We start from the raw sequence: 22,816 nt of genomic DNA on the forward strand, positions 1-22,816 counted from the left end.
ACAACATGTTAATCAAGTTAACAACGTGCTAATAATGCTAGAAACATGCTAACAACATGTGAATCAAGTTAACAACGTGCTAATAATGCTAGAAACATGCTAACAACATGTTAAACAAGTTAGCAAACGTGCTAATAATGCTAGAAACATGCTAATAACATGTTAATCAAGTTAACAACGTGCTAATAATGCTAGAAACATGCTAACAACATGTTAATCAAGTTAACAACGTGCTAATAATGCTAGAAACATGCTAACAACATGTTAAACAAGTTAGCAAACGTGCTAATAATGTGACGGTACTGAAAAGATGGAGGAAGCAATTGCAGGTGAAACAGGATTTATTAGAATGAAACAGAAGTGAAACACAGTCAATGATGGTGGTGTAGTTCTCCCGGCTGGGTGAGGCAGGGGCAGATGGCAGACAGTGAAGTGGCGTGAGTCCCGTGGTGGATAATCCCTGGTGAAACAACGAAGACACGACGAAATCCAACAAGGCAGAGCTCCACTCAGACGACCAGCAAACACGAAGACAAACCCAACACTGTGACATCCAGATGAACTATCGGACGAGGGAGAGAGAGAGAGATGAGTATATATGGGCTGAAGGTAATGGGAAACACCTGTGCCGGACTGATTAGCAGCTCAGCTGAGCGAGCACACACAATCACATGACAAACCAACAGATCACGAGACGAGAGAACACGGCAGATCCATGAACCGTGACAGTACCCCCTCCCCTAGGAACGTCCCACGACGTTCCCAGAACCCCTTACCTGTTGATTGTAATCATCAATAAGGGAGTGATCCAGGATGTCCCTGGCAGGCACCCAACTTCTCTCCTCCGGACCGTAACCTTCCCAGTCCACCAAGTACTGGTATCCGCGTCCCCTCCGCCTAGAGTCCAGAATACGATTAACCGAATAGGTGGTTTCCCCGTCTACGAGTCGCGGCGGTGGGGGAACCGGGGTAGGCGGATTAATACGTGCAAAAATCACGGGTTTAATTTTGGAAACATGAAAGACGGGATGAATCCTCCTGTATACTGGAGGGAGTTTGAGGCGGACTGCCACCGGACTAATGATCTTGGTGACAGGAAATGGGCCAATGAATTTAGGAGCAAGCTTATTCGAGACGGACCGGAGTGGAATGTTTTTAGTAGAAAGCCACACTTTAGAACCGACGACGTATACGGGAGGCCTCGACCGGTGGCGATCGGCTTTGGCCTTGGTGCGCGCTCCCACCTGGAGTAGAGTCTCACGGGCTCTAGTCCAAGTGCGATGACACCTCTGGACAAAGGCGTGGGCAGAGGGGACCGCGACTTCGGATTCCAGACTAGGAAAAATTGGTGGCTGGTACCCTAAACTACATTCAAATGGTGATAGGCCCGTGGATGATACTGGCAATGAATTGTGGGCATACTCCACCATTGAGAGTTGTTGGCTCCAGGAGGAAGGATTTCTGTTGACCATACATCGCAACATTCTTTCCAGATCCTGATTGGCTCTCTCAGTTTGACCGTTGGTCTGAGGGTGGAATCCTGAAGAGAGACTAACAGTTGCCCCCAACAATTTACAGAATTCTTGCCAAAATTTGGACACAAATTGGGGTCCCCTGTCGGAGACCACGTCCGTCGGGAGGCCATGTAACCGAAAGACGTGGTCAACTACAGTCACCGCTGTCTCCTTGGCTGAGGGTAATTTGGGCAAGGGAATGAAATGGGCCGCCTTCGAGAATCGGTCCACCACGGTCAAAACTACCGTGTTGCCCTGGGAGGGCGGGAGGGCGGTGACAAAATCTAAAGCGATATGGGACCAGGGTCTCGAAGGGACCGGCAGCGGTTGAAGGAGCCCATCAGGGGGTCTGTTAGATGACTTACCAATGGCACAAACTGAGCAAGCCAAGACAAAACTGCGAACATCACGAGCCATGAGAGGCCACCAAAATCGTTGCTTGACCATATGTAAGGTTCGATTAACCCCTGGGTGACAAACCACATTGGAACAATGACCCCACTGAATAACCTCGGACCGTAATTCCTCTGGCACAAATAAACGGTTCGGTGGGCACGCGACCGGGGGCGTTACCCCTTCTAAGGCTGATTTAACCTTCGTTTCGACCTCCCAAGTGAGAGTTGAGACGATAAGCGTCTCAGGAAAAATACTCTCGGGAGTAGACGGGCGATCGGAGTGGTCAAAAATTCGCGATAAAGAATCGGGTTTGACATTTTTTGAACCCGGGCGGTACGAAAGAGTAAAGTTAAAACGTCCGAAAAACAATGCCCACCGAGCCTGCCTAGAGTTCAATCTTTTAGCCGTTCTGATATACTCGAGGTTTTTATGATCGGTCCATACTATGAAAGGTACCCCCGACCCCTCTAACCAATGACGCCATTCTTCCAATGCCAATTTGACCGCCAACAACTCTCGATTACCAATATCATAATTTGACTCAGCAGGTGACAGACGATGGGAGTAAAACGCGCAGGGATGCATCTTGTCGTCCGTGGCCGAACGCTGGGACAGGACTGCACCTACCCCCACCTCTGACGCATCGACCTCCACCACGAACTGACGAGATGGATCAGGGGTTACAAGAATAGGAGCCGAAACGAAGCGGCTCTTCAGTTTGGCAAATGCAGCTTCCGCTGCATCTGACCACCTGAACGTAGTTCTGGGGGAGGTCAAGGCGGTCAGAGGCGAGGCTAGCTGGCTGAAGTTGCGAACAAAACGCCGGTAGAAATTGGCAAAGCCCAGAAACCTCTGCAGGGCCTTGCGGGAATCTGGGGTTGGCCAATCCACCACAGCTTTAACTTTCTCTGGATCCACACGAACTCCCTCGGGCGACAAGATGTACCCTAGAAAAGGAACAGACTGTGCATGAAAAACGCATTTCTCCTCCTTGACAAAAAGCCCATTCTCTAGCAGCCTCTGAAGCACTCGCCTAACGTGCTGCACATGTTCCTGGAGAGATGAAGAAAAAATCAATATGTCGTCCAGGTAGACATATATGAACTGGTCGACCATGTCTCGCAGCACGTCATTGACGAGTGCCTGAAAGACCCCTGGGGAGTTGGACAAGCCGAAGGGCATGACCAAGTATTCAAAGTGCCCCCTGGGGGTATTAAAAGCGGTCTTCCATTCATCTCCCCTCCTGATGCGAACCAAATGATATGCGTTTCTTAAGTCCAATTTAGTGAAGACTGACGCTCCCTGCAACCTCTCGAAAGCTGAAGATATCAACGGTAAAGGATAGGTATTCTTTACCGTGATATTATTCAGCCCTCGGTAATCAATGCAAGGTCGCAGAGATCCGTCTTTCTTCCCCACAAAAAAGAACCCCGCCCCCGCTGGAGAAGAGGAGGGTCGAATGAACCCGGCTGCTAGAGAATCAGAAATGTATTTCTCCATAGCCTCTCGCTCAGGAATGGAAAGCGAATATAATTTGCCCTTAGGCGGAGACGTACCTGGCAGTAACTCTATTGCACAGTCATAGGGACGGTGAGGAGGAAGAGAAGCAGCCCGAGACTTACTGAACACTTCCTTCAGGTCGAGGTACTCTACGGGCACGTTACACAGATCCACCGCCTTCTCCTGCAACATAGAGGTAGACACAGAGGGACAGGCAGACACAAGACATGACTCATGACATTTAGTGCTCCACTCAGACACAGACTTGAGCCGCCAATCAATCCGGGGGTTATGCTTGACTAGCCAGGGGTGGCCCAGAACGACAGGTGCATGGGGAGAGTCCAACATGAGAAATGAAATACTCTCACTGTGGTTTCCAGACACAGTGAGAGTGATGGGTTCTGTAGAGTGAGTAATCCTGGGTAAAGTCTGTCCATTGAGTGCGGAAACGGCGATGGTGTTAGTGAGGAGGGAGAGAGGAACATGATTATCAAGAGCAAAACTGTAGTCCATAAAATTACCTTCAGCCCCGGAGTCCAGAAGTGCAGTGACGTGATGATCAAAAGTCTGCCATCTTAACCTTCCCGGGAGGAGCATGGAGGTCGAGGTGGATGAGGTCTTCTCAGCGGAGATCCCACCCGACAGTAGCCTCAGATTTACTGCCGGGCTGGCCCTTTTACCGGACAAGAGAAAGCGAAATGTCCCCCAGCTCCACAATAAAGGCAGAGACCTTGGGATCTCCGCCTCTCCTTCTCCTCCCGAGAGAGCCGAGCTCGACCCACCTGCATGGGCTCGTGTTCGTCGTAGGGGCTGACCGCGTCGCGGCCGCTGGCTCGTGATGGTGTTCCCTCCCCAGGGGGAAGCCGAGCGGATAATCCACGCCGCTCGGCTCGGGAGAGACGAGAGTCTACCCGCAAGGCAAGATCGATCAATCCGTTGAGGTTGGCGGGTAGATCCAGGGCGTAGATCTCCTTTTGGACGCGGTCAGCCAGCCCATGCAGGAACCTATCCCACTGCGCCTCCTCGTTCCACTGGCACTCTGCCGCCAGGGTGCGAAATTCAATCGAGTAGTCGGAGACAGACCTCTCCCCCTGTCTGAGGTCCATCAAAGTCCGCGCGGCCTCCCTTCCTGAGACCGCGCGGTCGAACACCCTCTTCATCTCGGCGGAGAGTGCAGAAAACGAGGCACAGCAGGGATCTTGATTTTCCCACACCGCCGTACCCCAAAGTGCCGCCCTCCCCGTCAACAGGGTGAGCACGAATGCTACCTTGCTTTCCTCACTAAGAAAAGTTCGCGGTTGTAATGCGAAATGCATAGAGCATTTAGTGAGGAAAGCACGGCAGAAATTCGGCTCACCGTTGTAGACCTCAGGCGGGGGAAGGCGGGGCTCAAATGGCAGAGCCGCAGCAGATGGTCCGGTCGATGCGAGAGGGGCGGGCGGCGTGGGTGGCGTGACTGGCGCAGCGGGAAGTTGCAGCTGTTGCATGCGCTGGGTTAGCTCGGACACCTGCCCCACAAGAGCACGAATGGCGGATCCAACACCGCTTGTGCTCTGCTCCTGTTTCTCCAGCCGGGAGAGACAATCCTGCACGTAATCCTCGAGAGTTGGCTGTGGCGTGCCTGCTGCTTCCATCGTTGGTCCGATAGTTCTGTGACGGTACTGAAAAGATGGAGGAAGCAATTGCAGGTGAAACAGGATTTATTAGAATGAAACAGAAGTGAAACACAGTCAATGATGGTGGTGTAGTTCTCCCGGCTGGGTGAGGCAGGGGCAGATGGCAGACAGTGAAGTGGCGTGAGTCCCGTGGTGGATAATCCCTGGTGAAACAACGAAGACACGACGAAATCCAACAAGGCAGAGCTCCACTCAGACGACCAGCAAACACGAAGACAAACCCAACACTGTGACATCCAGATGAACTATCGGACGAGGGAGAGAGAGAGAGATGAGTATATATGGGCTGAAGGTAATGGGAAACACCTGTGCCGGACTGATTAGCAGCTCAGCTGAGCGAGCACACACAATCACATGACAAACCAACAGATCACGAGACGAGAGAACACGGCAGATCCATGAACCGTGACAAATAATGCTAGAAACATGCTAACAACATGTTAATCAAGTTAACAACGTGCTAATAATGCTAGAAACATGCTAACAACATGTTAATCAAGTTAACAACGTGCTAATAATGCTAGAAACATGCTAACAACATGTTAAACAAGTTAGCAAACGTGCTAATAATGCTAGAAATATGCTAACAACTTGTTAATCATGCTAGAAACATACTAGCAACTTGATAATTATGTTGGAAACATGCTAACAACGTTAATCAAGTTAGCAACGTGCGAATAATGCTAGAAACATGCTAACAACATGTTAATCAAGTTAACAACGTGCGAATAATGCTAGAAACATGCTAACAACATGTTAAACAAGTGAGCAAACGTGCTAATAATGCTAGAAACATGCTAACAACATGTTAATCAAGTTAACATCGTGCTAATAATGCTAGAAACATGCTAACAACATGTTAATCAAGTTAGCAAACGTGCTAATAATGCTAGAAACATGCTAACAACATGTTAATCAAGTTAACAACGTGCTAATAATGCTAGAAATATGCTAACAACATGTTAATCAAGTTAGCAAACGTGCTAATAATGCTAGAAACATGCTAACAACATGTTAATCAAGTTAGCAAACGTGCTAATAATGCTAGAAACATGCTAACAACATGTTAATCAAGTTAGCAAACGTGCTAATAATGCTAGAAACATGTTGTTAGCATGTTTCCAACATGATTATCAAGTTGTTAGTATGTTTCTAGCATGATTAACAAGTTGTTAGCATGTTTCTAGCATGATTAGCATGTTGTTAACATGTTTTTAGCATTATTAACATGTTGCTAGCTTGATTAACATGTTGTTAGCATGTTTCTAGCATTATTAGCACGTTGCTAACTTGATTAACATGTTGTTAGCATGTTTCTAGCATTATTAGCACGTTTGCTAGCATGTTTTTAGCATTATTAACATGTTGCTAGCTTGATTAACATGTTGTTAGCATGTTTCTAGCATTATTAGCACGTTTGCTAACTTGATTAACATGTTGTTAGCATGTTTCCAACATGATTATCAAGTTGCTAGTATGTTTCTAGCATGATTAACAAGTTGTTAGCATGTTTATAGCATGATTAGCATGTTGTTAGCATGTTTTTAGCATTATTAACATGTTGCTAGCTTGATTAACATGTTGTTAGCATGTTTCTAGCATTATTAGCATGTTGCTAACTTGATTAACATGTTGTTAGCATGTTTCTAGCATTATTAGCACGTTTGCTAACTTGATTAACATGTTGTTAGCATGTTTCCAACATGATTATCAAGTTGCTAGTATGTTTCTAGCATGATTAACAAGTTGTTAGCATGTTTTTAGCATTATTAACATGTTGCTAGCTTGATTAACATGTTGTTAGCATGTTTCTAGCATTATTAGCACGTTGCTAACTTGATTAACATGTTGTTAGCAGGTTTCTAGCATTATTAGCACGTTTGCTAACTTGATTAACATGTTGTTAGCAGGTTTCCAGCATAATTATCAAGTTGCTAGCATATTTCTAGCATGATTAGCAAGTTGTTAGCATGTTTGTAGCATTATTAGCATGTTGCTTGCTTGATTCACACGTTGTTAGCATGTTTCTAGCATTATTAGCACGTTGCTAGCTTAACACGTTGTTACCATGATTCCAACATGATTATCAAGTTGTTAGTATGTTTCTAGCATGATTAACAAGTTGTTAGCATGTTTCTAGCATGATTAGCATGTTGTTAGCATGTTTCTAGCATTATTAGCACGTTGCTAGCATGTTTGTAGCATTATTAGCATGTTGCTTGCTTGATTCACACGTTGTTAGCATGTTTCTAGCATTATTAGCACGTTGCTAGCTTAACACGTTGTTACCATGATTCCAACATGATTATCAAGTTGTTAGTATGTTTCTAGCATGATTAACAAGTTGTTAGCATGTTTCTAGCATGATTAGCATGTTGTTAGCATGTTTCTAGCATTATTAGCACGTTGCTAGCTTAACACGTTGTTAGCATGTTTCCAACATGATTATCAAGTTGCTAGTATGTTTCTAGCATGATTAACAAGTTGTTAGCATGTTTTTAGCATTATTAACATGTTGCTAGCTTAACACGTTGTTAGCATGTTTCTAGCATTATTAGCACGTTGCTAGCTTAACACGTTGATAACATGTTTCCAAAATGATTATCAAGTTGCTAGTATGTTTCTAGCATGATTAATAAGTTGTTAGCATGTTTCTAGCATGATTAGCAAGTTTATAGATGAGTTTAAATGGATTATAAATATAGCACAGAAGGGAAGTTTGATTGAGTCTCAAGGGATTGTGGGAGTTTTGTCAGTTGGAGTTTGAATAGTTTTGGCTCATTTGAACATTCCCTCAATGTAAGTCTATGGGATTTTCCCAGTTTTAATCGTCATTTTTAGGAAAACCGTGAGTGCGATCAGTTAGAAAAGAGAGCACACCAGGTGTTTGGAGTTTGTAGAGGTGAAGCTCTAGGAGGAGATAGAGTTGAAAATATTAGTCTCTGAAAAAAAAGAATAATAAATAGTTTAAATAGCATCTCAGTAAATTGGCGTTCTCAAACCAACTTAATTCACTAAAACAGTGCTTTAGCCAGCACTCATTTGTTTTCAAGAGTGGTCTAATATATATATGTTTTAATTGCACAGGACTGTGAGAATGGACAGGAAGTGCTGAACGCTCTTCGGCAGGTCCAAAAGCTTCTCTCTGCCCATGAGACGTCCTTCCTACAGAGTCTGCGGAGCCTCCGCAAGAAACTCAGCCTGTTACAGAACAGCACAGTCAAACACAACAAATCCAACACAGACAAGGACAGCACAGGTCAGTACAGTCTGTTACACCCAAAAAACAAACAAGAGTAGGATAAAGTGTCAAAACAGGAGTAAATAACAGTCATTCACACACATTTTAAAGGAATAGTTCACCACAAAAGAACATTTTTTTTTTATTTGGCCCTCAGGCCGATCAAGATGTAGATGAGTTTGTTTCTTCATCAGATTTGGAGAAATGTAGCATTACATTACTTGGTCACCAATAAATCCCCTGCCGTGAATGGGTGCCATCAGAATAAGAGTCCAAACAGCTGATAAAAACATCACAATAATCCACAAGTAATCCACACCACTCATCAATTTAAATTGAAAAGCTGTGTGTTTGTAAGAATCAAATCCATCATTAGGGTGTTTTAACTTTAAACTATTGCTTTTGGCTGAAATATGAGTCTATAATCTATGATAAATTAGATTTATTATAGTTTATAGTGAGTCGATAGATTATAGACATAAGCAGTGGTTTGAAATTAAAATCGTCCTATTGATGAATTGTTTTATCATTACAAACACAAAACCTTAACTGATGGACTGGAGTGATGTGGATTACTTGTGGATTATTGTGATGTTTTTATCAGCTGTATGGACTCTCATTCTGACGGCACCCATTCACAACCATTGGTGAGCAAGTGTTGTAATGATAGACTTCTCTAAATCTGATGAAGAAACAAAGTCATCTACATCTTGAATGGCCTGAGGATAAGTCAACTTTTAGCCAGTTTTCATTTTTGGGGGGAACTATGCCTGTAAACCGTCTTATGATAAAGATATAACTTAATAACTCAACTTTTAAATATGTCAGTGTTGACGCACAGGTTGCATTGTGTTCTATGCAATGAGTAGGAACTGCTTGTGTAGCCTCTTTATTTCTTTTTCCCAATATCAGACTGTTTTCCACCTGGACCGTTGGCTAATGGGCGGATCCTAGGGAATGTGTTTAAGATCGGCCATGAGGTTCACTTCCTGTGTAGCCCTGGGTTTCAGCTGATGGGGTCGGAAACCAGAGTCTGTCTGGACTCCCAGAACTGGAGTGGAGCTCAACCGTACTGCAAGTGTATGAGTCTGATTCTCTGTAGACCATTAACATCAATATCAGGAGAAATGACTGGCAGTAGACTCTGAAATCTTTGTTTAGCATGTAAGCTTGACTTAAGTCAGAGTAGACAAAAATGGCCATCCTTATTTCTATTTCATACTTCTTTTGCACATTGCATATTTAATTAATTGCATTTTTGCATATTGTGTATATCATTTGCAAAACCTCAAGTAAATATCACATACTATTCTGATTATTTAATTTAACATAATTTATACCTTATTTATGAAACATGAGCTGAACAAAACAGTCTAACATTTTTGAACAGTAATATTTTGAATGTTTTTTTAAGTCTCTTCTGCCCTTCTTGCATTTATTTGATTCAAAGTACAGAAAAACAGTAAGATTGTGAAATATTTTTACTATTTAAAATAACTGCTTTCTATTTGAATATATTTTGAAATGTAATTTTGTCCTGTGATCAAAGCTGATTTTTCAGCATCATTACTCTTATTTGCAGATTTGATTCACAGATTATTATTACTGTTATTATCAATATTTAAAACATTTGAGAACAGTTTTCTAGAATAAAACGCTTTTGTAACATTATACACTATACCATTCATAAGCTTGGAGGCAGTATCATTTATATATATATCATATATATATATACAGTCAAGCCCGAAATTATTCATACCCCTGGCAAATTCTGACTTAAAGTTACTTTTATTCAACCAGCAAGGTTTTTTTTTGACCGGAAATGACACAGGCTTCTCCCAAAACATAATAAGACGATGCACAAGAGACATCATTGTGGAAAAAATTATCACTCATCTTTTATTTACATTTGAACAAAAAGTGGCATGTCCAAAATTATTCATACCCTTCTCAATAATCAATAGAAAAGCCTTCCTATAATTGCTTACCAGCTTTTTGTATTTTTGCCCATTCATCTTTAGCGATGAGCTCTAACTCTTTCAGGTCGGAGGGTCTCCTTGCCATCACCCTGATCTTTAGCTCCTCCACAGATTCTCAATTGGATTTAAGTCAAGACTCTGGCTGGGCCACTGCAAAACGTTAATGTTTTTGTCTGCTAACCATTTCTTCACCACTTTTGCTGTGTGTTTTGGTCGTTGTCGTGCTGAAATGTCCACTGGTGTCCAAGGCCAAGTTTCTCTGCAGACTGCCTGATGTTGTTGTTGAGTATTTTGATGTATTGCTCCTTTTTCATGGTGCCGTTTACTGTGATTAGGTTCCCTGGTCTACCGGCTGAAAAACAGCCCCAAAACATTAGGTTCCCACCACCATGTTTGACAGTGGGGATGGTGTTCTTAGGGTTAAAGGCTTCTCCTTTTTTACGCCAAATGAAGGCTTATCTGGAGAAGTGGAGCCCAGTGGTGTTCAGTGTCTGTTGGACTGTCTGTCTTGAGATGTTGTCACCAGCAGAGCCCAGATTCATCAGGATGGCTTTGGTGGTGATTCTTTTTTATCTCTCTCACTATCCTCCTGGCCAGCACAGGTGTCACTTTTGGCTTCAGACCACGTCCTCTGAGATTTTTCACAGTGCTGAACGTCTTGTATTTTCTAATAATACTTTGCACTGTAGCCACTGGAACTTCAAAACATTTAGATATGGTCTTATAGACCTTTCCTGACTTGTGAGCAGCCACAATGCGCAGCCGCAGGTCCTCAGTGAGCTCCTTTGTCTTAGCCATGACTGTCCACAAACCAACAGCAGACAGCTTCTGTTTTTCAGATTAAAACAGCTGTTCCCAATGAATCAGGGTAATTAGGATGCCTAAAAACAGCTTGGACTATTTGGAATGGTATAGAACTTTGGATTTTCCCATAGACTGGGACAGTTTGCAAAGCGTTTGAATAATTTTGGACATGCCACTTTTTGTTCAAATGTAAATAAAAGCTGAGAAATATTTTTTTTTTCACAATGATGCCTCTTGTACATCATCTTATTATCTTTTGGGAGAAGCTTGTGTCATTGCTGGATTAATAGAAGTAACTTTAAGTCAGAATTTGCCAGGGGTATGAATAATTTCGGGCTTGACTGTGTATATGTATGTGACTGGAGAAACTATGCTAAAAATTCAGCTTTGAAATCAGGAATAAAGTACATTTTTAAATATATTCAAATAGAAAGCAAATAGTAAAATATAGTTTACTGTTTCTGCTGCGCTTTGGATCAAATAAATGCAGGCTTGGTGAGCAAAATAGACTTTAAAAAACATTAAAATCTTGCTGTTCATAAACCATTGACTGGTAGTGTACATCCTTTATGCGTAAAATGTTGCATTGTTTTCAAACAATTTATACCTCATTCTTGAAATACAAGTCAAACCAATTAGTATAAATACTTTTATAAAACATCTAGTGTAAATAAATTTATACTTCAAACGTGTTGGGATTTGAACATGAGCCCAACAAATTTGTGAAAATCGGTAATAAATCCTAAATAAATTGTTGGATTAAGTTTAAAAGAACAGTTTATGGATCATTCAAGCCATGCAAACATGCGTATATATTCTTTGTATGGTTCATTTATGAAACACTAGCCAAACAAATTGGTGTAAATTCTTCACAAAAACTTGAATAAACTGCAACAAATATGCCTCATTTAAAAGACATCAGCAAAAAATCCTTCAAAAAGTGAAAACGTACATGTATTCTGTGTAAAAATGTATCATTCATGAAACACAAAATGAATTTGTTTTAACATCTGCATTTCACAACATTTTACACTTCATTTGTGAAACATGAGCCCAATAAGTTAATGTGTAAAACCTTTTGCATGAATTGTCAAATTTAGTTTGATGTAACAATTTACATATCATACATGAATTTCTGTGTAAAATATTCAATAAATCTTTTGCATAAACTTGTGCATTAAAATGCATTTAAAAATCATTCATAAAATACAAACTGAGCCATTTTTAAGTCATTTGTAAAACGTGTATTTTTTTTTCAATGCAGTTTAAATTGTTTACTTTTTGAACTTTTACTTTTTTTGAATGGCCTACACTTTCCTCAGGACCACACTGTCATTTGTGGCATATTACATATGTGTCTGCTCTGACTAAAGTCTAAAAGGTCAGAAGTCATTGTATAAGCATGTACTGTTTCCTGTCCTCTCAGTTGTGGATACCACTGTAAACAACGATGCATCCGCCTCTATATCAGCATCCTCTTCGTCATCGCCTCATCCTCCTGCCTTCGTCTCCACCCACGTGAGAGCGTCCCGCTGCATTGAGTTTCTGGACTCCACCCACTGCACCTGTGAGCAGGGCTACAGCATCTCCAGCCACAACAGCACAATATGCACAGGTGACACAAACACATCTGTAGACCTTGTGCTGCAGTACTAATGTTAAATATGTAGGTCTGTGTAATTATGTGCAAGTTTTTGTTATTTTACGGTTATTTTTTAAATTTAAATTCAAATTAAAAAATGCCATTGTCTACCCTCTGTTTAGTGTGGAAGCCTGTTTTTGCCACTGAATAAAAATGAAAAAAGGTAATTGCAAACTTTTATCTCACAATTCTAACCATTTTTCTCAGAATTGTGATAAAAAATCACAAATCGGACTTTTTTCTCAGAATTGCGGGTTTATATCTCACAATTGTAAGTTTTTTCTCAGAATTGCGGGTTTATATCTCACAATTGTAAGTTTTTTCTCAGAATTGCGGGTTTATATCTCACAATTGTAAGTTTTTTCTCAGAATTGCCAGTTTATGTCGTGAGTTCTCGTAATTGACCATATGCACGAATTACTTCCTTGTTTAGTCAAGCCAGCTAAGTCATTTCCGGTCAACTGTACTGTGCCGTAATATGAGCGTACTTTGTTCGTTTTCTCTACATAATCCATTCACAATCGAAGAAAAGTGTTGTTTATCTAAGAGGACCAAACGTTCAAATGACAAACGCCAGTTTAAAAAAATATGCGAGTAAATCGGCTAAATATGCGCGAGTGAGTCAAACAAATGACAAGCTGATGTCAAAAAAAGAGCTTAAATGATTCAAACTAAATTCAGAGTAACAAAACTACAGCGGTAACAAGTATGTGTTGGTTAAATATAGGCTGTTTAATAGATTTTACACTTCAAGATAAAACTTAAAAGATAGTTATTAAATTATATCAAATATTTCAAATTCGTATTCATATTGAGTGAATTATTTAATTATTATACCATAAATATTTAATGTAATTGTAGTAACCTATATATGAGTATTTAAATAATTCACCCTTATAGGCTGTTTGTGTGTGAGCTTAATGACTTTCTGCACTTGTTATACTATATACTTAAGGGCGGTAAAAGTACTACAATTTATTATACTAGTAATTTTATAATAAATCAAAAAGCAAGACGTCTTGAAAAATATAGGGAGTTTAAAAGGCAGCTGCATGTTAAATAATCCTCTGCTGCCATCTTTTGGTTATATGCGGTAATTCCATAAATAGACGTTGTTTGTTTTCCGTGAAAAGTCATATTTTCCGATGCCGTTTTATGAATGAAAAGTGAATCCTTGAAGTGAATTTGATTTCACAGCTGTAGAGTTAGAAAATATTAAAGGCTTTAAAATATTGCACTATTTTAAAAATGTGTTCAAGACTATGAAGGCAAGATACTGATTATCAAGAATACGATTAAGATGTCCTGAAGAGAAGTATCGCTAGCTAGCTAACATTAGCGTAAACACCTTATGATAGTGTTTAGCTGTCAGCATTTAAATGTACAACTATGCTGATACGGAGAGTACGGGATTGCCAGGCTCCGCATTTAAATGATATGTTGTGAAATAATATGAAACTGAATGTTCATGCCGCTAACATTGTTTATAATGTATAATTATAATTTTTCTCAGTTTCTGATAAGAACGAGGCAGTCGATGAGTCTTAAGAGTGGTCACCTAATATTTAGCACATATAACATGAGCTTCAGCGGAAGTTTACGAGCTGGTTTAATTGTGAGTTATAATTTCAGAATGAGATATAAACTCGCAAATCTGACTATTTTCTCAGAATTGCTCGTTTATTTTTTCAGAAGTGTGAGTTTATGTCATGAGTTCTAACAACTGTGAGTTATAATGTCAGAATTGAGAGATATAAACTCGCAAATCTGACTATTTTCTCAGAATTGCTCGTTTATTTTTTCAGAAGTGTGAGTTTATGTCATGAGTTCTAACAACTGTGAGTTATAATGTCAGAATTGAGAGATATAAACTCGCAAATCTGACTTTTTTTGTGAGTTTCTTTCTCAGAATTGTGAGTTTCTTTTTTAGAATTGCGAGTTTATGTCGCAAGGTCTTGCATTTCTGACTTTAACACAATTGTGAGTTATAATGTCAGAATTGTGAGATATAAACTTGCAAATCTGACTTTTTTTCTCAGAATTGCTTGTTTATTTTTCAGAAGTGCGAGTTTATGTCGTGAGTTCTAACAATTGTGAATTTTTAAGTCCGAATTGTGAGATATAAACTCGCAAATCTGACTTTTTTGTGAGTTTTTTTTCTCAGAATTGTGTTTCTTTTTTAGAATTAGAATTAGAGTTTATGTCGCAAGTTCTCGCATTTCTGACTTTAACACAATTGTGAGTTATAATTTCAGAATTGTGAGATATAAACTCGCAAATCTGACTTTTTCTCAGAATTGCTTATTTTTCAGAAGTGTGAGTTTATGTCGTGAGTTCTAACAATTGTGAATTTTTAAGTCCGAATTGTGAGATATAAACTCGCAAATCTGACTTTTTTTGTTAGTTTTTTTTCTCAGAATTGTGAGTTTATGTCGCAAGTTCTCGCATTTCTGACTTTAACACAATTGTCAGTTATAATTTCAGAATTGTGAGATATAAACTCACAAATCTGACTTTTTCTCAGAATTGCTTATTTTTCAGAAGTGTGAGTTTATGTCGTGAGTTCTAACAATTGTGAATTTTTAAGTCCGAATTGTGAGCTATAAACTCGCAAATCTGACTTTTTTTGTTAGTTTTTTTTCTCAGAATTGTGAGTTTATGTCGCAAGTTCTCGCATTTCTGACTTTAACACAATTGTGAGTTATAATGTCAGAATTGTGAGATAGAAACTCAACTTGACTTTTTGGTTTAAAAGAAGTCAGAAATGTTTTTATCTCACAATTCTGACTTTATAACTTGCAATTGTGAGTTTATATCAGATTTAAAAAAAAACAGATAAGTCACAATAACCTTTTTTCTTTTTTATTCATTGGCGGAAACAGGCTTATATAGTTAAATCATTGAAATTAAACAGTTTTTTTTTTAAATACTGTATCTCTAACTAAGTTCATGCTCCATACTTTAATAAAAGCCCATAATAAAATGTTAATAAAAATCTGTATTACATTGTGTAAAAACACAACACAATCTGTGCCTTTGTCCAAAAAACTGTATTTAAGTTTTTAACATAACTTAGAAAGTGTTAACAACATTTGTCACTACTGCTAATTGTGTTATGTCACAAAAATGCAAAACAACATGTAGCAAAAATGTAAGGTAACTGTTAAATACTACTTATTATAAAAAAGTGTTGCTATTTGTAATAGTGCCATGCAAACATTAATATTTAAGAGGTTACTTTATCACATATTAATATATGTCAAACATTTTCTGTTATTTTAAAATGTGAAAATTCAAACTTTCAAATTCAAAAATTCAAATTTAAAATTCATAATCACATGTGGACAGTCCATTTTTGTTCAGTAACAAAGATCATAAAATGTTTTTTATCATTTTTCATTTTAATATCTGTAATAGGCATGGTTATTATATGCATTTAAGATTTCTGTGCATGCTATTATTTTTGCTTTTATAATACCTGTCTAAATCATGACAATAAGCTAATTCACTGTAGTAATTCATCAGTGGTGTTACTGGCTCTCATTACCTTTAATTAGGTGTAACACCAATGACAAAAGAGAGTGTCAGCCAATGGTCAATTACATTTATTTTTAAAATGCTAAATTATTCAGTGTGATCATGTATGAAATGAGACAGAACAGAAATTAATTAATATAGCATGGTAGGTTTGATGTATGATTAATGAGTTTCATTTCTGGGGAGATTTCAGATGCAAATGCCACTGTAGTTGTAGAACGACCCAAATGTGATTGAGCATAGTGTGTGTGTGTGTGTGTGTGTTTCAGACATTGACGAATGCGAGCTCTTCCGTCTAACTCGTCCCGGCCGTCTGTGTTTGCACACCTGTGTGAATACTGCTGGAAGTTTTCACTGCGAGTGTCCCGCCGGATACAGCCTGGGCCGCGATAGCAGGAGCTGCCATGGTCCGTTCATTATCAAACCTTTTTTATGATCTGCTGCTTTGTCAAAGTTCTGTAGAATCATTTTAAACAAAGAACAGAAGGTCTGTTTTAAATCTAGTGAGCTGCCTTAGATTTTGCCCAAGGTCAGGTGCCTATGATTTCGTCACTGCTAGTTCTGTGACATTGGTTTGTTGTGTCACGGCCTTAATTCGCATAACATTTGCTTTTCAAAAACACACTGATTTAACGTTCTTAACATGTGCTTTCTGTAGACATTGACGAGTGTGCGAGAGTGACCCATAACTGCAGTAGTGAGCAGGTGTGTGTGAACACATATGGAGGTCATCGCTGTGTGGAAGTGGACTGTCCTCGCTTTCGTAACGCTACATACATCAAAACCTCACCGCTGTAAGTCACACCACTGCTGCGACATCTGCTCTAAATCACTTGCATAAATGTACAGTATGTCACAAAAGTGAGTACACCCCTCACATTTCAGCAACCACTTTAGTATATCTTCTCAAGGGACAATACTATAGAAATGAAACTTGGATATATTTTAGAGTAGTCAGTGTGCAGCTTGTATAGCAGTATAGATTTACTGTGAAAATAACTCAACATACAGCCATTATTGTCTAAATAGCTGGCAACAAAAGTGAGTACACCCTAAGTGATAACAGCAGCATCTTGTTTAACCATGCACATGTCCTATTCATCATGTTTATGTTTTTGTCAGCTTGACAGGACCATACAATGTATTTATCTTGTATTAGAGCAGTTAAAATTAGGTGCTTTAAGTACAATTCTTTCATACTGACCACTGGATGTTCAACATGGCATCTTATGGCAATCCTCTCTGAGAATTTGAGAATTGTTGCTCTCCACAAAGATGGCCAAGGCTATTAGAGGTTCAGTAACACCCTGAAACCGAGTTACTCTACAGTGGTCAGGGTCATACAGAGGTTTTCCAAGATGGGTTCCATTCAGAACAGGCTCGTTCTGTGCATCAGGTGCAGAACCTGCCTTCAAATAACAGATGCATGAGTGCTGCCAGCATTGCTTTAAAAGTTGCAGAAGTAGAAGGTCAGCTTGTCAGTGCTCAGACCATACACCGCACACTGCAACAAGTCGGTTTGCATAGGTGTCGTCCCAGAAGGAAGCCTCATCTAAAGCTGGCTCACAAGAAAGGCCACAAACAGTTTGCTGAAGACAACCAAGAGCATGAATTACTGGAACCATGTCCTGTGGTCTGATGAGACTAGAAGATAAACTTGTTTGGCTCAGATGGTGTCCAGCATATGTGGCGATGCCCTGGTGAGGAGTACCAAGAAAACTGTGTCTTGTCTACAGTTTTGAGAATGACACAAATATTAGTTTTCACAAAGTTTGCTGCTCAACTGCTTTTAGATCTTTGTTTCAGTTGTTTCTGTGATGTACTGAAATATAATTACAAGCACTTCATACGTTTCAAAGGCTTTTATCGACAATTACATGACATTTATGCAAAGAGTCAGTATTTGCAGTGTTGGCCCTTCTTTTTCAGGACCTCTGCAATTCAACTGGGCATGCTCTCAATCAACTTCTGGGCCAAATCCTGACTGATAGCAACCTATTCTTTCATAATCACTTCTTGGAGTTTGTCAGAATTAGTGGGCTTTTGTTTGTCTACCCGCCTCTTGAGGATTGACCACAAGTTCTCAATGGGATTAAGATCTGGGGAGTTTCCAGGCCATGGACCCAAAATGTCAACGTTATGGTCCCCGAGCCACTTAGTTATCACTTTTGCCTTATGGCACGGTGCTCCATCGTGCTGGAAAATGCATTGATCTTCACCAAACTGTTGTTGGATTGTTGGAAGAAGTTGCTGTTGGAGGGTGTTTTGGTACCATTCTTTATTCATGGCTGTGTTTTTGGGCAAAATTGTGAGTGAGCCCACTCCCTTGGATGAGAAGCAACCCCACACATGAATGGTCTCAGGATGCTTTACTGTTGGCATGACACAGGACTGATGGTAGCCCTCACCTTTTCTTCTCCGGACAAGCCTTCTTCCAGATGCCCCAAACAATCGGAAAGAGGCTTCATCGGAGAATATGACTTTGCCCCAGTCCTCAGCAGTCCATTCGCCATACTTTTTGCAGAAGATCAATCTGTCCCTGATGTTTTTCTTGGAGAGAAGTGGCTTCTTTGCTGCCCTTCTTGACACCAGGCCATCTTCCAAAAGTCTTGTCCTCACTGTGCGTCCAGATGCGCTCACACCTGCCTGCTGCCATTCCTGAGCAAGCTCTGCACTGGTGCCACTCCAATCCCGCAGCTGAATCCTCTTTAGGAGACCATACTGGCGCTTGCTGGACTTTCTTGGACGCCCCCAAAGCCTTCTTAACAATGCAGTGGAAAGTTTTTTTCGGGATTAAGTTAATTTTCATTGCAAAGAAGGACTATGCAATTCATCTGATCACTCTTCATAACATTCTGGAGTATATGCAAATTGCTATTATAAAAACTTAAGCAGCAACTTTTCCAATTTCCAATATTTATGTAATTCTCAAAACTTTTGGTTCTGGGGAGCTGCAGTTCATTGAGGGAAACATGGATTCCATTATCTACTGTACGTTCTGGAGCAGAACATGATGCCTTCCTTCCAGAAACTAGGCCAAACGGCAGTTTTCCAACATGATAACGATCCCAAACACACCACCAAGATGACAACTGCCTTACTGAGGAAGCTGAAGCTGAAGGTGATGGGGTGGCCAAGTATGTCTCCAGACCTGAACCCTATTGAGCACCTGTGGGGCATCCTCAAGCGTAAGGTGGAGAAGCACCATGTGTTTAATGTCCAGCAGATCTGTGAGGAGTGGAAGAGGATCCCATCATCAATCTGTGAAGCTCTGGTCAACTCCATGTCCAGGATGATTAAGGCAGTGCCAGATAACAATGGTGCTAACACAATATATTGTACTCACATTTGTTGCCAGCTGTTTTGACAATAATGGCTGTATGTTGAGTTATTTTCAGAGGACAGTAAATCTATACTGCTATTGACTACTCTAAAATACATCCAAGCTTCATTTCTATAGTTTTGTCCCTTGAGAAGATATACTAAAGTGGCTGCTGAAATGTAAGGGGTTTACTCACTTTTGTGACATACTGCATTTCTCAGAAAACAGTAACCATAACCCAAAACATGCTAAAGCATGTATATGCATAACTAAACACAACATTTTTCCATTCCACTGCATTATTTTTCCATTGTTTTTCTACGGAAACACGTTAGACGGACATCATTGACTGTTGTGATTGCATCTTTTGCAGACATACTGCACATAACACGCTGTTCTAAAAACAGGGCACACAAGTCAAAAGTTCAACTTAAAAGTTAAACCAAAAAAAAAAAAGTCTCTGGACCCTGCTTTTATTTTCCCCCCGTTTCACTGCCCACGTTATATTTCGACTTTATTCTCAAAATATATTGGACTTTTCAAAATTTCTACATTATTCTCAAAATATTTGGACTTTATTCTTAAAATATTTCATCTTTATTCTCAAAATATTTCAGCTTTATTTCAAAATATTTCAATTTTATTATTGTAATTTCAGCTTTATTCTCAAAATATTTCAGCTTTATTTCAAAATATTTCAATTGTATTATTGTAATTTCAGCTTTATTCTCGAAATATTTCGACTTTATTCTTAAAATATTTCATCTTTATTCTCAAAATATTTAGGCTTTATTTCAAAATATAAAAATTTTATTCTCGTAATTTTGACTTTATTCTCAAAATATTTCAACTTTATTATCATAATTTCAGCTTTATTCTAAAAAAAAATATTTCGGCTTTATTCTTGTAATTTAAACTTTATTCTCAAAATATTTACTTTTATTCTCATAATTTTTCAACTTTACTCTCCTTTAGCTTCATCTGCTTAGTTTTTGACTGTGAAAACAACAGGTTGGGCCAGTATTGCCACCTTGTGGACAAACTAATTTGCGAAAAAAATTCAAGGCACACGTGTGCATACTATGCTGAAGATAAAATTTACGTCAGACACTAGTAATGCACAAAAAAATAAAGTATATATTTGGCTTGAGTATGTTCAATTAGAATGCACACTTGCAATGCATTGACCAAATATTTATTTTTACGTATTTGCGTAGATCATGTTTCTACCCTACAACAAGGGGCTTTTTTCACACAGTTATAATTATTGTCACATTTTTTTCCAAAACCAAATTTCTGATTTACTGCTCTGCGGAGATGGACTTGCTATATTTCCAAGACATAATTTCAGGTTAACGTTTGGTCTGGCATTCCAGCATCTCTCTCTGGTTTCTCTTCCTCCCAGGCGTTGCGACCGTAACCCTTGCATCCAAGGAGACAACGCCTGTTTCCAGGCTCCGGTCTCCGTTAACTTCCACTTCATGACGATGGTGTCCAATGTGTCCACGCCCACCGTCCTCTTCCGGTTGTCCGCGGCTCGCGTCCTGGGTGACACGCTGCGCTTCGGCCTGTTGGGGAACCGGGGAGTCCAGCACTTCACCGTCCAGCGGTCAGGCAGACTGACAGGGCAGCTGGTGTTGGTGAACGCTGTTCAGGGTCCCGCCACGCTAGAGGTTGATATAGAAATGAGCGAGATGGAACGAAGAGTGCTGCTCGGACGGTACGTCACGAAAGTCACTCTCTTTGTGTCGCCGTATAACTTCTGAGAAGCAGACGATGGACTTATAATGGGAAATCATTTACAGGCCAGATATTGGGGAATGGGCCTGCGGAGGCGAGATAGCACCACTATTATACTATTCCTGAGGTGCCAATTTAGGAGGACAAAAGAAAACTATGGTCAGAGTAATTTAGTTTCTCAGAATAGGGGAAAAACATTCATTTCTTCCGTTTGGACTAAAGTATTTACGCAGCCTTGTTGTTATTAACAGTATGACGTGTCATTTTAACATTCATTTAAAGACATTCTGGGACACATTAGAATGTCAAAGACTATAAAAGGAAGAAATCTTTCAGAATTCAGTTTGAAATGAGTCTGCTTTTTAAAAGTAAGCTTTGTATTCAAACTGGTTTAATGGGTTTAAAAAACATTATTTTTTAAGATTACATTAAATGACTTAAAAATGTCATGTGGTGTAATTATCAAGTAAAAGGTCATTTTTCATACTTTTGAATACATTATATTCAAAAAGTTCTTCAAGTATTCCTGAATGATGGCAGGCAGTGACGCAGATAAGAAGATTTGTTAATTAATATTTCAACTTTATTCCAAATATATTTTACTTTATTCTCTAAATATTTCAACTTTATTCTCATAATTTTGAGTTTATTCTTAAAACATTTCAACATTATTTATATATTTTGACTTTTTTCTCAAAATATTTTGACTTTATTCTTGTAATTTCGACTTTATTCTCAAAATATTTGAACTTTATTTAAATATTTTTACTTTATTCTTAAAATATTTCAACTTTGTTCTCATAATTGAGTTTATTCTTAAAACATTTCAACATTATTTATATATTTCGACTTTATTCTTGTAATTTCGACTTTATTCTCAAAATATTTCAACTTTATTCTCATAATTGAGTTTATTCTTAAAACATTTTAACATTATTTATATATTTTACTTTATTCTCAAAATATTTCAACTTTATTCTCATAATTGAGTTTATTCTTAAAACATTTTAACATTATTTATATATTTTGACTTTTTTCTCAAAATATTTCGACTTTATTCTCAAAATATTTCGACTTTATTCTCAAAATATTTTAACTTTATTTAAATATTTTTTACTTTATTATTAAAATATTTCAACTTTATTCTCATAATTTTGAGTTTATTCTTAAAACATTTCAACATTATTTATATATTTTGACTTTATTCTCAAAATATTTCAACTTTATTCCCAATATATTTTACTTTATTCTCTTAATATTTCAACTTTATTCCCAATATATTTTACTTTATTCTCTTAATATTTCAACTTTGTTCTCATAATTTCGAGTTTATTCTTAAAACATTTCAACATTATTTATATATTTTGACTTTTTTCTCAAAATATTTCGACTTTATTCTTGTAATTTCGACTTTATTCTCAAAATATTTCAACTTTATTCTCATAATTTCGAGTTTATTCTTAAA

The 22,816-nt window shown here is 38.9% G+C and overlaps 2 protein-coding genes across 2 annotated transcripts in view; both read left to right on the top strand.

Moving 5' to 3' along the window:
* The window catches only part of LOC141301219 (Golgi apparatus protein 1-like), a 201,906-nt gene that overhangs the window by 80,646 nt on the left and 98,444 nt on the right, over window positions 1–22,816 (top strand). The gene's annotated exons all lie outside the window — the stretch shown is intronic.
* LOC141302192 (fibulin-7-like) lies at window positions 7,684–21,377 on the top strand. The gene is made up of 7 exons (XM_073832377.1): window positions 7,684–7,701; window positions 8,174–8,345; window positions 9,240–9,401; window positions 12,492–12,725; window positions 16,559–16,696; window positions 16,948–17,083; window positions 21,017–21,377. Exons 1-7 carry the CDS (start codon window positions 7,684–7,686, stop codon window positions 21,375–21,377), a joined length of 1,221 nt encoding a protein of 406 aa, XP_073688478.1.

Source organism: Garra rufa, chromosome 25 (assembly GCF_049309525.1).
Source record: "Garra rufa chromosome 25, GarRuf1.0, whole genome shotgun sequence".
NCBI lineage: Eukaryota > Metazoa > Chordata > Actinopteri > Cypriniformes > Cyprinidae > Garra > Garra rufa.